A 16715-nucleotide genomic window follows, 5' to 3' on the forward strand; every position below is an offset into this window, starting at 1 on the left:
AAAGAAAAAATTTATATTCTCATTGTTGTAATACACAGCACTGCCAACCAGCTTCTGATCAGCATGAGATGAACCTATTTGTTAGTTTCACAGAACTCTAATGTAATTCCATCTCAAGAAAAGACGCATCATTTCCTTATTGTGTACAGCTTGAGGGACATGCAATACACAATAAGGAATAAGGTTTCCTATAATTTTTTAAAATATCAAAAATAAATTGAAGACCTTGATTATTATCTCTGAAAACTTCAAGTTAGGGAAAAGTACTCTAGCCAGTTCAGCCTCTGAAACTCTTTGACTCTCTTTCCACCTATGGCCCCTTAATTCTCCAGGAGCAGTTCTGGCCCAAGATTCTAAAGACAAGTTGAATTTACGAGATGATTTTACTATTCCCTACATGGTCTATCTACAGTCCAGCCCAGAACCATGTGTGGGATCTCTCATTCACCCTGAATGGGTGTTGACAGCTGCCCACTGCCCCTTACCGTAAGTATCTCTTTGCTTTGAGGAGCTGGAAGGAATCTATTCAAACAAAGGTGGGTCTGGTGAAGCATCCCAGCAAGGTTTTAATGGAATTAGAAGATGCAGGAAAAGAGAGGGTCTCCTTCCCAGTGGGGAATAGAATACATGTTTGACCGATTTAAGAGGAGCTTGAGGGACAGTTAGCTCAGTTGGTTAGAGCACAGCCTTATAACACCAAGGTCATGGATTCAGATCCTTGAATTGGCCAGCTGCCAAAATAAGGGAAAATAAATAAATAAGAGGATCTTGATAAGATGTCAGAAGACTCTCTCTCCTAGAGAGTAAATAATATCCATTCATCAACCAATATTTATCAAAAATGTACTATATGGCAAGAGCTGTTTAATGCACTGAGAAAACTGTAAGGGAAAAAGATGGAATTAAGCTTTCTCTCACAGAGCTTACATTCTAACAGAGGGAGGAAGCCAAAGAAAGTAAATGGCCAAACATAAAGCACAGAAAAGAATGGTGAGCTGTAATATATGGAAAGAACACAAGAGATCTACTTTAGTTAGATGGTCAGGTCAGTCCTCTCTGAAGAGGTGAGACCAACAGAAAGAGAAGAAGACAGCCTGGAAGATATTTCAGGCCCAGGTAACAGTATTCATATAGTCCCTGAAGCAGTGAAGATACTTAGGGTATTTGGCAAACTGAGAAATCAGTGTTGACTTGAGTGTAATGAGTAGGGGGGACGTTCATAGGATGAGGTTGAAGAGTTGGGCAGAAGCCATATCATGCAGGTACCAGGAGAAGGGCAAGGGAGAACTGGACAAAATATTGCTGTCCCTTGCAAACCTTGGTGTTTCTGCATGTGTATAGAATGTGTCATGTGATTGAGACCTACTCAGAATTTCAGGAGTGTACAAGGGTCATTTCAAATTTGAGACTCTTAACCATCTGGTTCTTCAAAATAGTTTAGTTCAATACACATCGAACCCCTGCTTTGTGTAATATGGGAAATACACAGAAAATAAGGACAGTTCATGTCCTCTCAGAACAGAAATGGAAAATCAGACATTCTTTCTCTCACCCATATCTAACACATGAACTGCTGTTGGCAGGAAATGGCTCTTGTATATGTCGCATAACTGGATTCCTGGCCATGGAGGTGGGTGGGTCTGAATTTGTTCAGGGAATATATAATGGAAAATGGTAACTGGAAGTCCTGACATGACTCATAAGGTCTTATGAGTCTACAGTCAATGTAGGTAACACATGGTATATTATGAAAAGGGCCTGACAGGAGCAGGAAAAAAGCCTAAGAATATTTGGAAAAAATGGGTACTATATGCACCCTCAAGAGTTGCTTGAGGCAGAGTAGTATAGATCAAGAGCTCTGGAATAACAGGCTGTGGTGCTATCTTCATTACCTGCTAGTTCAGATGATCCAAATCTTAATAATAGTAACCAGACTCTTTGGAGTGCATTCTAGGTGCCAGATACCATGGCAGGTTTTACATATGCAAGTCTCTAACACAACAATCCTGAAAGCTATTGTTACTATTTTGCAGGCAAGAGCAGGCCACTTCAGTTCTCAGGTTAAGAAATAAAATTAAGATGATCTGACGTTTCTGGTGGTCTGACATTCTATGACCCTGTTCTTTCCCATCTCCCTGCTCTTTTTCTTCCAAAGTGTTAAAATACGACTGGGAGTTTATCGACCCAGCATCACAAATAAGAGAGAGCAGATACGGAATTACTCACAGATAATGCCCCATCCTGAATTTGATGCACAATCTCTGGAAAATGACCTGATGATGATAAAACTGTCCAAGCCTGCAGTGCTCGATCTCTATGTGGGAACCATTGCCGTAGCCATGGAACCCATAGCATTTAATGATTCCTGCTTTATCCCGACCTGGGCCTGGAATAAATATAAAAACCGTAAGTGTCTGATTCTGTGTTCTTCATCCTGAGGAGACTGGAGCTGAGAAAAAAAGTGGTGGAATATGCAGGACTTAATGAAAATAGCTGCTATGAGGTGTTCTCCATCAGAGTGATGAGTGTCAGGGCTTTATCGCTACCATGACAGGAGGTCAAAGATAAATTCAGAGGCTGATATAGAGCAGCCAATCTGATACTAACAAATGGAGCTGGCAGTAACTGTTATATCTCTAGAGCATTCATGAGCAGAGTCCAGGGTTGAAATAAAGATGGGAAAACTAGGAATCCTCACCCACAAAGACAGTATCAAGACATCCTGCAGGAGGGTGGCCCACTCATTAACAGCTGCTAAAAGTGCACTATGCAATTAAAGGAAGAGTAGCAGGGAAAAAAAAAATGTATGTGATATGGTGAGGCAACAGGATGCTTCCCACCCCTACCACAGAGAACCCAACCTATATGCAGAGACATGGTGATTCATCCATTCCCATGGACTCTGAGAGATAAAAGGATGGTTGAGGGAGCCACCTGCTCTGTCACCAAAGCCATCTCCCTGCAGAGTGCCACTCTTATACCTACTGCTACATCCAAGAGTTCCCACTGGATTTATTTATCACATTTAAATCCTTCTCTGGTGGCTACAGAACAATCCTTCTCTTCTGTAAAAACAAATTAAAAAGTGGGAACTTTTAAAATCAGTCTGTTTTGCAAAAACAGAAATAAGAAGCACAGGCTGGTGGGTTAGCTCAGTTGGTTAGAGCACAGCCTCGTAACACCAAGGTCAAGGGTTTGGATTCCCATACCAGCCAGCTGCCAAAAAGAGAAAAATAAAATAAAAAAAGAAAGTACTTTTACATTCTCAGTATTTTGCAATTTCATTTTTCAATTTAGAAGCAAAATATCTAGGAATCTAAGTGAATATAGTTTCTGAATAAATTGCAGTTTGTATGAATCTTGTCCTTTATAAGCCTTATTTAAAGTAATTGCATCACACCTTACAAAAGTAACTTATTATATATCATGCAAAAGCAAAATAAGACTCTACAAAGATTTTATGACAAAGGCTATGAATCTCAGAATCACAGTGACAAACTATAAGCTCTCTGGTGCAAGGTTCCCAATCTTTATTAGGAATTAATTATTTCAAGGAACTTAAATAACTTTTACCTAGCTTGTTACACATATTTTAATGTAGGTCCAGGAAAGGTTTACAACTGAACATAACTCCCCCCTTTCTATTTTCTAACCTGATATTTTCAATCTCCTTTGGGCATTCGATTAGATACATTCTATCAGAAAAATCCTGCTCCTTAAGTAACACTAGGCTTAGCTTGAGCAATCTCTGGTTAATTTTTTGTTTTCCTTCTCCTTGATACTCTCCACCAGATATTAAAATCATATAATACCTTTGTTAGAGTCCCTTCACCCTGAAGACGACAGTATTACTGTGATGAAGATGAACAATATGACCTCTTAGGGGAAAATCCTCATATATATACATATTTATACATATACACACACATACAAACACTTATAAATAATCCAGTTATAATCTATTTAATTTTTTAAAAAGCAGTTTTATGCACACTAAAAATAGTTTCTTCTTTTATAAATTGAATGTGAAGAAGATGTATATGCCAGAAAAGGGGTGGGGGTGGCGTGGCAGTTGGGGACAAGGGTTTTGTTACTTTCTCTTTCTCCTAATGGTCACTCATAATCTCAGTTTTTTCAATGTTTTATAAATTATACATAGTACAGACAGAACTATATATCTGATGCCTGATGGAAGGGGGACTTAGGAATCCACTTCTCCAACACAGAGATCCTGAACTAAAAACCCAAAGAAGGACAGAAGGTCTAAGGCTACCTGTGTTGAATATTCTCAGTGCTGAATTTATTTACAACATAGGGCTCATCACGAGAGCACTTGTGGTAAGGAGATTAACTCTGCAGTTCATTTGTCTTGTCTTCCCTACAGTCAGTGACCCTGACATCCTGACATGGATAAACCAATATTCTCTTCCCCCCCATGACTGCCAGAATATACACCAACAAATACAGGCAGAAAACATCATGTGTGTGGGACAACCTCTAAACATCATGTCTGAAAATAAGGTATCCTTGCTTCCCCCATACAGGAAGATAGCAAGGGGTCCATGGGGAGGAAAAGTGATGTGGGAAATCAAAGGGTGCTCATCCAAAAGATGCTCTGTAGAGTGAGAAGCAGAGGATGGAAGTCCCTTGCCCTGCCCCCCTCAGGCTTTGGGCTTGTAATTCGTTCCCCTTCCCCTCTTTTAGGTGGGGGAGATCTGGGGTAGAACTATCTGTCCTTTCTCCTGCTCGCACTCAGGTTGGGTCAAGCTTGCACTGAGAGAGGTGAGACCTATGTGGATGTGAGGACAGGACTGTCACCCCTCAAGAAAAATAAGTCCATCCCGTCAGATGGTTTTCTGATGTGCCACTTCTTGGGATTTACTTTTGTTTCATGAGGCCAAAGCCACATTGACCTCCTGTTCCCTCTCTCTAGCAGGAAGTTTCAGCTGCTCCAGCTGTCTGCGGTGGGAGGTTGCATGGAATCTTGTCCTGGGCAAAAGGAAGTGTCACCATGGGAAGTGAAGGAATTTTCACGCAAGTTCATCACTATGCACGATGGATCATGAAAGTTATTAACACCCACTGAGGCACCTCTGTCTCTCTATTGTCTTAGGACAATGTCTCCATGATTTCTGCATGGGTGTCATAACTCTTAGTCTTTCTTATTCCCGAACAAATGCCAAAGAGAAAACATCCAATAAAAAAGAAATCACTAAAAACTCAGGCCGTGACTCCTTCTCTTTATCATGTCAACTTTGAGAATGATGAGAAATTTAGCAACATCCCCACTATTTGTTCATTCATTCAAAAATTATCGTACCACCGTCTACTTAGTAGGCACTGCATTTGCTAAGGACATGAGTGACTATGACATGACACTTGCCATCAGTTAGTCGACTCTAATACTCTGTGACAACTGCTCTAATGAAGATGAGCAACAAGCTCTATGACAGCATATTAGGAGGAATATATTGTAAAACTGAGGGTAGAGCTTACCAAAAAGTAGAAAAGCACATAAAAGTGTGGAAAGTTCTAGAAAATGTATGTAAATAAGTAATACTTGAGGGTAGAAAAGAAATTGTAAAAGAGGAGAAAGAATGTGATAAAAGATGATTTTATACAGGTAGGCAAAGTTTAGACAGAAAAGAAACTTTAATTTTTATCTTATGTAGGCATTGGAGGTGGTGTCATCAAAACCGTCATAGTAAATGGAACATCGTCAAGATTTCTGAATTGAGAGATACTAGGGCAGCAGCATCTGTACACTTTGAACATATTGAATTGAATGTGAGAAGAAAAACAGAGAAAGGTATCAAGAATAGCTCCCAAGTCTCTGACTTGAGCAACTGGATAGACAATGATTCTCAAAGATAGTATTAGGAGAATCAGCGACTTCGTGTGAAAAGTATCGAGAGCATCGTCATGAATGAGGAGACATAAAGATGCAGAACACAGATGCTGCCGGGCAGCAGTAACGGCTGGGGGTCCTGCATTTATGGGTGGTGGCTGCAGGCTGTTTGGGGCTCTTGACTATTGGGAAGATCAGTGACAGGTGCTCAGCCTTTTTCTTATACCCGCATACGTTGGGCAGAAGAACAGCACCCCAGACCCACTGACCAAGTCACCTAAAAATAGAGACAGAGTTAAGAGGATTCTGAGTGACCCAAAAGATGGGGTTTACAGTGGTATCTGAGGGATGGGCGGTGGAATAACACGTAGGGGAGGGACCATGTGATGGGGGTCATCTCTTTAAAAAGCAAAGAGGGCCAGAGAGGAGCAGTGAGATGGGCATAAGGAACACACCACAGGAGAAAGAGCCCCTGGAAAGGGTAAGGGGTTGGTTCTTAGACATTGATATACTCTGAGCCTGGATGTTTTTTGTCTTCTCCTAATGCAAAAAAAAAAAAAATAGAGCTTGGCTGTGTTTAATAGAGCTTGTCCCAGAACATACACAAAAATAATCTTTGTTCTCACATCCAGACACTGAGGCCATTTCACTCAACATGTGCCTTTTCCTCCCGTAACTTTGGCCCATCCTGACTGCAGCCCCTCTGCCGGCCTGACTTCTCCCGCAGCCTCCTCCCGTCCCCCTGCTTCCTGTCTCTGATTCACCACTCAAGGCTCCCAGCCCCCTTAGCAAATCACATCGACATTTGTGCCTGAATTTTGATTAAAGTGCTCAACTGACCACTTCTTGTAACTCTTGAATTATGTCTCCAGCTCTCATTGACAATCCTCTATTTTCCAATCAATGGTTTGCATAACTCCACAGTAGCCATGTCAAACGTTCTCCGCTCTCCTCGGATTTTGACTGCTCACTGTCAGCTGAGGACCTTGGCTCAGGAGGAGAGGGAGCTTGAAACCATGAGAAGATACCTCCCTCAACTCACAACCATCAAACCTGCAAACATTTTTTTTCCTTTCTCTTCTCCCCCCATCCTTCCTGCTACAGTGGAAAAGAGGCCCTTTTATCCACAGCCTCTGTCCCCACCTGTGATGTGGATCCCTTCTCCCCTGACTTCCTCGTGAACTTGACCTCCACTCTTCTGTATTTCCAACCCCCCCGCCCCCGCCCCCATGACTGGCTTCTTCCTGTCATCACTTAAGCAAGCTGAAGCCTCGACCATCTAAAACACAGAACCCAAGGACACGCTGCCTTGTCCTCTCCTCTGGCTCCTCGTCCATCTCCTTTGCAGTCAGCTCTGACTTGACAAGGCAGGAAAGGTCTGATCTGTGGGGCTCTTCTGCCTACGTCCCCTTGCCTGTCTCTCTCTCCACACTTTCTCACATGCTCTGCTCTCTTGGGAGCCCCGTTCATCCTCCCGGGATTTCCTGCCCATGTCTCCATTTCGCTAATTTCTACTCATTCTTCAAGTCTCAAACATCGTTCCCCCCAAGGAGGTCTTTTCCTGACCCTTCTGGTAGGACCATGCTACCTCCCTTGACTTCCGACATGGTGACGTTAATGATGGTAACTCTTATTACATCTGTCTCCCCCATTAGACTCGGTGATATAAGAGAGCAAGATGCACCTCTCCCTTACCCCTAAGTCAGCAATATCTAATAAAGGGTCAGCACACAGGATACATTTGTACTAGTCTTCCATTGCTGTGTAAAAACAAATTTAACAGCTTGAAACAGCACACATTTGTTATCTCACAGTTTTCACGGGTTGAGAATACAGGCAAGACTTAGCTGGGTCCTCTGCTCAGAGTCTAGCCCGGCGGCCAGGGAAGAATTTGCTTCTATGTTTATTCAGGTTGTGGGCAGAATTCATTTCCTTGTGTTTGTATGACACAAGACTCTGTCTTTTTGATGACTGTCACCTGAAAGCCAACCTCAGGTCCTCGGACTGTCCTTGGTTCATACAAGCTGCCAACAACTGGGCTTCCTCACCGTGGCTGCTACTTCATCAAATCGGCAGGGAGAGTCTCTCTTTATATACATAATATATGTGTAAAATGTTATATCAGTGTATATAAACAATATATATAATATATAATATTATGTACTAGCATGATCACGTGGGTGACCTCCTATTATCTTTACCACATTCTATTAATCAGGAGCAAGTCACAGTCCTGCCCACACTCAAGGGAAGGGGATTATATAGGGCGTGAACATGGAGTCTTGGGTCTGCCACCCACAACAGTCAATAGATTTCTGTCAAATGATGAATTTCTTGGCTCCTTATCTCCTGCACTATAAAGACTTATGCAAGTCTGACAGACGCAAGTCTTACATAAAAAGGCTTTCAGTATTTAGTTCTGGCTTACCTCTCCACTTATGTCTTAGCACTCCGCCTCCAATACTGGGCGGTAATTCCACAAGCCCCATGTCCTTTCATATAGTCACGTCTCTACTGAAGCTTTTCCCTCTCCTTGGAGTACTTTTTCTCTCTTTTTTATGCCACACAAGCTCCCTCCCCTTCTCTAAGATCCAGGTAAAGTGTAACACCTGTGAACCCTTTTCTTACACACAATTTAGAGTGGAAACTGTCTTTAATTGTATGCTGTAAGCCACATACCTCAAATTTTAAAAATTTTTCTCCAACATTTTATTATGAAAACTTTAAGGAAACAGCAAAGCTGAAAGATATTTACAGTGTATACCTGTACATCCACCACCTGGATTCTACCACTGAGAAATCTATTTTTTTTTTTTTTAACGTCTTGCAGTAGTGCGGTAGGTTAGTTGCAATCAGTGAGCCAATATCAACACATTATTATTAACTGAAGTTGTTTATGTTAGGGTTCACTCTTTATGTTGGACAGTTCTATGGGTTTTGATAAATGTATAATGTCACGTATCTACCATTCCTGTATCATACAGAATAATTTCACTTCCCTACAAATCTCCCTTGCTTCACGTAATTTATTTTTTTCTTCCTCCCCAAACCCTGGAAACAATTGATCTTCTTACTATCTCTATAGTTTTGCCTTTTCCAGAATGTTATATAAGTGGAGTTATACAGTACATAATCTTTTCAGATTGGCCTCTTTCACTTAGCAATATGCATTTAAGTTTCCTACATGTCTTTTTGTGGCTGGAGAACTCATTTTTTAAAAAATTTCTGAATAGTATTTTATTGTATGGACACACCACACTTTTCTCATTCATTTACCTATTGAAGGACATCTTGGTTGCTTCCAAGGATTGGAAATTATGAATAAAGCTGCTGCAAACACTCATGTGCAGGTATTTTTGTTTACAGAAGTTTTCAACTCATTTTGGGTAAATACCAAGGAGTGCGATTGCTGGATCATATGGTAAGACGATGTTTAGCTTTGTAAGAAACTTTCAAATTATTTTCTAAAGTGGCTGTATCATTTTTGCACTCCCACCAGCAATAAATCCCCACTAGCACCAATTCTTGATTCTCCACATCCTTGCTGGCATTTTCTGTTATCCATATTTTGGATTTTAGCCCTTCTACTAGGTATGGAATGGCATCTCATTGTTATTTTAATTTGCAATTCTCAAATGACATATTGAGAATTTTTTCACATGCTATTTGCCATCTACAATGTATCTTCTGTGGTGTTATAAACAGAATTGTGACACTCCACCAGCACCACCACCAGCTCCAAAACGTATAAGTTAAAGCCTTAAACCCCAATGTGACTATATTTGGAGACAGAGCCTATAAGGAAGTAATTAAGGTTAAATGAGGTTAGAAGGGTGGGGCCCTAATCCAATAGAATTAGTGCCCTCATAAGAAGAAATACCAGAAAGCTCACTCTCTCTCTCTCTCTCTGTCTCTTTATGGGTGTGCACAGAGGAAAGGACATGTAAGGACACATGTAAGGACAGCAGGAAGGTGTCCATCTACAAGCCAGAAAGAGAGCCCTCACCAGAAACCAACTTTGATAGGACCTTGATCATGGACTTCTAGCCTCCAGAACTGTGAGAAAGTAAATGTTTATTTTTTAAGCCACCCAGACTGTAGTATTTTCTTATGGCAGCCAAAGTAGATTAAAACTTTTGTAAGGTGACCACTAGGATCTTTGGCTCACTTTTAAATTGTGGTGCTTTGTTTTCTTATTACTGAGTTTAATATTTTCTTACATATTTTGGATACAAATTCCTAAGCAGATATGTTTTGCAAACAATTTCACCTGGTCTATGGCCTACCTCTATTTTTAGGTCTGAATAATTTGTTCTGTAACTGTCTGCTTAAGTACCTATCATTCCCACTAGTCCATAAGCTCTTCGAATGCAGAAATGGCCTCTTTAAGTTTACACATCCACAACAGCAAGCACAGATCCTAACATGAGGTAAATACATAATATAAATGATTATCTGGTTGACTGAATGAATGAATGGATGAATAGTGACATAAAGAGAAGGACTAATGCATTTCAGAGAGGGGTTAGTGTCAGGCAGGGGAAGGAGCATCAGCACCAGAGGGCTGGACTGTGTCCTTTGGAGGTAATTATCAGTGTCACACATGTGGGGTTAGCATCACATAGATGGGTGGGGCAGCATACTACATAGAGTTCAGGGAGGGGCCTGCCTTCAGAGTCTGATGGAGGGGAGACCAGAAAGGAGGAGGCTGTGGAGACATCGTGAACTTACAACTCTCTCGGATTAGGTACTCTCCTCCCTGAAGAGGGAAGGCAGAACTTTGAAGTGCAGAACCATTTTCTGCTGTCAGAGACCAAGTCATCTGAGCTCTGTTATCCCCCCACAGCTGACATCTCCCCTTAGTCTGACTGATGGACACCTTTTCTGGAACTGAGTCCTGCCACTGAAAGAATGTGGGTGATCCTTTTTTCCAACCCTAAAACCCTTTCTTGCTTTATCTTATTTATTTTTTTCCCTCTCTCCTCTCCATGCTTTTCAGAGACCCTGGGCTGAACCTCATCCCTTGCAAAGGCTTTTGACATCATCATGAAGTTTATCCTCCTCTGGGCACTCTTTAACCTGCCTGGTGAGTGTCTATACAACTGTCCCTTTACTCCCAAAGAAAAATCCTGGGGGAAGCATGAAAGACGGATAAAGACAGCAAGCCCCATTTCAGACTGCAAGTGTAGGATCACATCTCTATCCCCACCACTGCCACCATCCCTGCCAAGTTGGGGCAGGTGCAGTGCCTGCCTGCCTCACCTCAGGTGGACTGCTGCACATTGATACCCCCATACCTGACCCACTCCTACAGAGAGCTGAGACCTGAGTCTAGACCTGTCTGAAACAGGACTAATGTTGGGGTGAGAGAACAAGAAGTAGGGGCAGGAATTGAAAGCAGGGGTCCAACCGATGGGCACAGCAGAGCGCTAAAGAATTGGATATCTCCCGGCATGGTTCCAGTTACTCAGGTGAAAACCCTGGAGTTATTCATAAACCCTCTATTTCTTTCACACCCCACATTCAAACTGTTAGAAATAATATTGTTGACTCCGTCTTTTAAACATACCCCGAATGCAATCACATCTCACCAGCACCACTGCTCACTATGGTCCAAGCCTACATCTCCTGCCTAGATTAGCAAATGATTGGCCTGACAGGCCCCTGTGCTTCATGCATCGACACCCTGCCGGTCTCCAGGAGGAAAGCCTCATCACCCCTTTACACAAAACCCTGAAGTGGCTTCACATCTCATCACAAGGCAAGTCCAAGTCTGTACAACATTATACTAAACCCCCATCACTTCTTTGACCTCCTTTCCTGTCAAATCATTCTAAAATTGGTAAAAATAGTAAAAAAATAAATAAATAAATAAAAAGTAAAAAAAGAGTTGATTTAACAGAGAACCCACCGAGTTATGAAAGGTATTTAAGAAAGCTTATATTTTAATTTGAAGAATATTTATTGACTATTAAGATGGCAAACAACTTTTTTTTGAAAGAGATGTGTTTCTATCATGTATCATTTTCTTCACTTTTTAGAGCAAAGTCAGTCATTTTAAAGATTTAGCTTATAGATAAAGGTGCTGAAGAAAAGTGTGGGGGAACATGGGGCCTATTAAATAATGTTCCTTTGGTTTTTCTAGTGGTCACTGAGACATCTCAGAATTTCTTGTCTATACCTCTTTCCAGTTCTTTTGGCCCCTGCTGCAGATTTCACAATCGGTAGCACTCCACCATACTTGGTCTTCCTGAAATCTGCTTACATGCCCTGCGCTGGAGCCCTGATCCACCCGCTCTGGGTGATTACAGCTGCACACTGCAATCTACCGTAAGTGATAAGCCCCCAAAGCCAGCCTACTCTTTGGGTTCTCAGTTTGGACACAGACCCAGACCCCTGCTTGGGACTATCTGCCAATTAAATGGGACTAGGAAGGCCTTCGGGGGATGTTCAGTGGTAGAGAAAAAACTCTACAGGAAGGACTAATAAAGACCCGTAAGGATAGAGAACCCGTCTCTTATAAGTCCTCTCATGAAGGTCCATTTTGTTCCAGGAAGCTTCAAGTGATGTTGGGAATTACAAACCCAGCAGACCCCTATGAAAAGAATATACAGTTGGTTGGCTATGAGAAGATGATTCATCACCCATACTTCACAATCACTTCTATTGATCATGACATCATGTTAATCAAGCTGAATAGAAATATTGATCTCAATGACCATGTGAAACTGGTCAAGCTGCCTGACCAAACTGCCCCTGTGAATACCATGTGCACTGTTACCACCTGGGGCTACAACATCTGTGATTCCTGTGAGTTCAAGACATATGTGATATCTGCTGACTTTAAAACAACATTCTTCTCTCAGAATTAGACGCGCTTCTATACCTTCTCTATTCTTGGCTTCTACAATTCTGCCCACCGAGGCTTTCCTCTAACCTCTTCATCCTTTCAATCTCATTCCCTTTCTCTGTACCTCACTGACGAAGTCCTTCAAGTTTTTTTTCACCACCATATCTCTCTGTCATCTTTCCTCTTACAGATGATAGAAGTGATTTTAGTAGAAGACATTTGTATTCTAGTCTTAATTTGCCGTGTGAGACAGGTTATTTTACCTTGAAGCTTCAATTTCCTTAACTCTAAAATTGGGCAAGACACTCTGCCAGATACTTTCAAACTATTTCAGACAATAAAGCAACTTAACACCTTGAAATATTATAAAAACGTATTAATCTCTTAAACATAAGATAAATACATAATATTGTGCTAAATCAGACAGAACTTCCTTATGCAAGATTGTAATAAATATGTATAATTAAAAGCTTAAAAATTTTTCTGAAAGAAACATTTTCAACTGATAACATTCTAAACATTCACTGATTTCTTCAGAAAATTAGCAAAGGTCTACCATTAGTTTTATCAGTGGAAGTCTTCTACATGTAATTTGAAACTGCTGAACTAGATATTCTACCTTAGTTTTCTTCTATGTCTCATATTTCAGACTCCATGAAATAACTCTGAGCAAGTTAAGACAGCTTTAGGTTTTCTAAGTCGTATCCCTGTCTGCCCACCAGCCCATCACAAAATTTTTATGCAAACTCTAATCAACTGTTTATAGCTGTTATTAAGATAGCAGTGAGTACTAGGACATGGGAATTGATTGCTGCTAAGCAAACTAGAGCGATGGTATAGTCCCTTATGAAGAATTATTAACGGTACTTTACTCATGAGTAAGTTTATTTGAGTATATTTAATATATATCATGCACTAGACACCATAGCATATAAAGGAGATTCATTTTAAACAAGCCTGTCAGATTATATTCATCCATCCATCTCTACTTTTCTTTTTATAGAAGCCCAGGGGCGGCTATATACTTATCCTAACAATGTTGCCATTACTCAAACCTTTTTTAACTGCTCTCTAGTAAATGTCCTTAGGCCTTGGGACACATTTTCTTGAATATACCAAGAAGTAGAAAGTCTTTGTCCTTTGAAAGTCAACTTGATTTTTAGAAATAGCCAAATGTCCTTCCAGTGAGCAGTGTGTTTGATTCATCCGGGTTATGACACTGAAGTCAAAAAGAGATGTGACTATGAAAAAAAAAAAAAGCAGCTTATTTTGATCTGGCTAGTGAAATACCTAAGTAAGCATCCCTAAAGACGTATTTCCAAAAGAAATAATGAACCATAAAATTATTGTTGGACTGGAAAATAAAGCAAAGGATCACAAACATTTTCTTTTCAAGAATTAATATACTATTTTTGAATGAAGATAGTAAAGCAAACACACACGCCCATTATGAAAAACAAAATCTCAAAATACGATATTTTTTCCCAAGGAAGGATTCTTGGCAAGACACCTGTTACAGGTATAGATACTACTTTGTTCTTTTTTTTCTCATCTTGTTCCAGATTAGAAAAGCTTTGTTATGGGTGGGCACAATTCACAATATCTGTGGGCCACTGATATACAAAAAAAACTTTTTAAAAAGCCTTGAATTGGAATCAGGACACCCAGTTTTAAATCCTAGTTTTACCACTTACTAGTTGTATAGGTTTAAGAAAATTACTTTTGGAGTGCTTTTTCTTTTTTCTTTTTTTTTTTTTTTTTTGAGCAGATATTTGGGATTTTTTTGACCTAACAAATGAGAAACTAGGCTAGATACCTCTAAATTCCTTCAAGCTCTAAAAATTCCATCTCAAAGGATACCTTTTAAATGTTTAAATTTCCAGGAAATTTTAAGCATTGTGTTTTATTTCATTGCAGGAATGTCTTCTATTTACATATAACTTCTAATAATTTAACCTCTTTTATGAGATAGACATTTGCATCATGAGAAATTGTTAAACAGATAACCTCCTGTACCCAGATTGTCCTAACTGCCACAATTCTGTTTTCTCTCAATGTTTGATCTCTCTTTCTTTCTGATGGTAAAAGGAGAACTATGCTAAAGAAGAGGGAAAGAAAGAAAGTTTGGTGACTAATAAACTCTAAAGGAAGTTTGACATCTCTCTTTCTTGTAGCCAGGGAGCCTGACTCAATGCAGAATGTGAACATTTCTGTAATCTCCAACACTGAGTGCCGCAGTGCCTATACATCGTACAACATCAAAGAAAGTATGATGTGTGTGGGCATCGTACCAGGAAGGAGGCAGCCATGCAAGGTAATATACTCTCAATGCCTTAATTTTCCCATTATATTTCTGTGGGTTTTTTACCAGAAAAATACAGCTGGTTTCCTTTTTCGTGGCAGGAAGTTACAGCTGCCCCAGCAGTGTGCAATGGGATACTTCAAGGAATCCTATCTTTTGCAGATGGATGTGTTTTGAGAGCTGATGTTGGCATCTATACCAGAATCTTTAACTACAGGACCTGGATTGAAAAGACAATCCAAAACAACTGAGTTCCCATGGCAGAAATTCTGGGCGATGTGACACAATGTGTTCCCCTGCAGATCCACAGAATTCAATCTAAATAAATTCCTTGGATTGTACCAGGCATATCTGTCCCACTTCTGTTAAACAGTGAGCAGTGACTTGTACATATCCATACTACAATTATTTGTAACAACGGTTCTTCCCCTATAGATGAAGGTGGGAAGCTCAAAATGCCTTAAACAGTTGACGTTTATGAAGTGTGGATTGTGTTCTCTCCAACAAATTGATCATTTTTATCATTACATGGAGAGTTTCCTTTGGCCAGTTGACTGATGGTTAAAAATAAATAAATAATAAAATAAAGAAAGGAAAACAACTTTTAGAGAGTTCTGCCTATGACCACTGTAAGTGGACAACTGAAGCCTTACAGCTAAGGGAGAAAAGAACTCCTCTCAGGAAGCAGAAGTTCAGCAGTAAATCTTGTCCTCTCTAGGGTTTTAAAACCTCTAAACCAGTAAAACCTAGCTTACAGTGTTAGGACGCAAAATTTGGTGTACGAATTATTAAGTGCAATTGTGAAGCTTCACCTTCACCCATTTTATTAACTGAAATTTTAGTTATGGAAGAAACAAGTGGTTTTGAGCCCATTTTGCAGGAGAGACCTCAGCTTCTGAAGATGTTTCCCAGCCTGAGCTGATGCTAAGATTTCAATTGGTCATTCTGGTATTGTGTAAGGCCAGTTGATTCTAGATGGTGAGACACATGATAAAGTCACTGAACTCCACTGGCATCAGCAGTGTCCGTGGAACTCCCCACTAGCACCATCAGGTGACTTCCTTGGTTGGAGAATACATCCCTATCTCGCAGAATACATAAGGCATTCAGGAAATTCAAGGATTCTGGTGCTAGGACAGTAATGATGGCAGAGAAAAGAAAATCCACATCCAGAATATGTAATTTTCAGTGAGGACAAATAACTACTCCTTCCATGATGCTGCTGTAAGAGACTACCTGAGACTGGGTAATTTATAAACAACAGAAATTTATTTCTTACAGCTCTGCAGGCTGGGAAGTCCAAGGTCAAGGCACGAGCATCTGGTGTCTAGTGAGGGCCTTGCTGCTGTATCTTCACATGGCAGAAGGTGGGAAGGCAGAAAAGGAACCAGCTGGTTCCCTGGAGCTCTTTTATAAGTCACTAATCCTATCACCTTCTACAGGTCCCACCTCTGAATATTGCTGCACTGGGGATTAAGTTTCAACACAAATGTTGGAGGGGACACAAACATTCAAACATAGCACCTGTGTTTCTGGTTCTGAAATCAAAGCAGAAACTATTTTCATGCCCACAAAATAATAAATAAATCAGAAGCCAGAGAGCCAAAGAAAGTTCTAACTGATAGAATTTTCCTATAAAGTTCCTCCACCTCAAGTTTAAGGCACCGGTGCCTTATCCAGCTTGACTGGAATAGAGACCCTTAATATAAAATATA

The 16715-nt window shown here is 40.5% G+C and overlaps 2 protein-coding genes across 2 annotated transcripts; both read left to right on the top strand.

Annotated features, from left to right (window-relative positions):
• Positions 1-325: 325 nt before the first annotated feature.
• On the top strand, positions 326-5179 carry LOC134380864 (probable inactive serine protease 58; the record flags this gene model as incomplete). The annotated part of the gene is made up of 4 exons (XM_063101001.1): positions 326-486; positions 2156-2406; positions 4385-4521; positions 4937-5179. Coding segments are annotated over 4 exons (699 nt in total), but the record flags the coding sequence as incomplete, so codon positions are not given.
• Positions 5180-10894: 5715 nt separating this feature from the next.
• PRSS58 (serine protease 58) lies at positions 10895-15251 on the top strand. The gene is made up of 5 exons (XM_063098691.1): positions 10895-10934; positions 12040-12178; positions 12402-12658; positions 14873-15012; positions 15102-15251. The coding sequence occupies exons 1-5, from the start codon at positions 10895-10897 to the stop codon at positions 15249-15251; spliced, it is 726 nt and encodes a 241-aa protein (XP_062954761.1).
• Positions 15252-16715: the final 1464 nt, after the last annotated feature.

This window comes from Cynocephalus volans, chromosome 6 (assembly GCF_027409185.1).
Source record: "Cynocephalus volans isolate mCynVol1 chromosome 6, mCynVol1.pri, whole genome shotgun sequence".
NCBI classification, from domain to species: domain Eukaryota; kingdom Metazoa; phylum Chordata; class Mammalia; order Dermoptera; family Cynocephalidae; genus Cynocephalus; species Cynocephalus volans.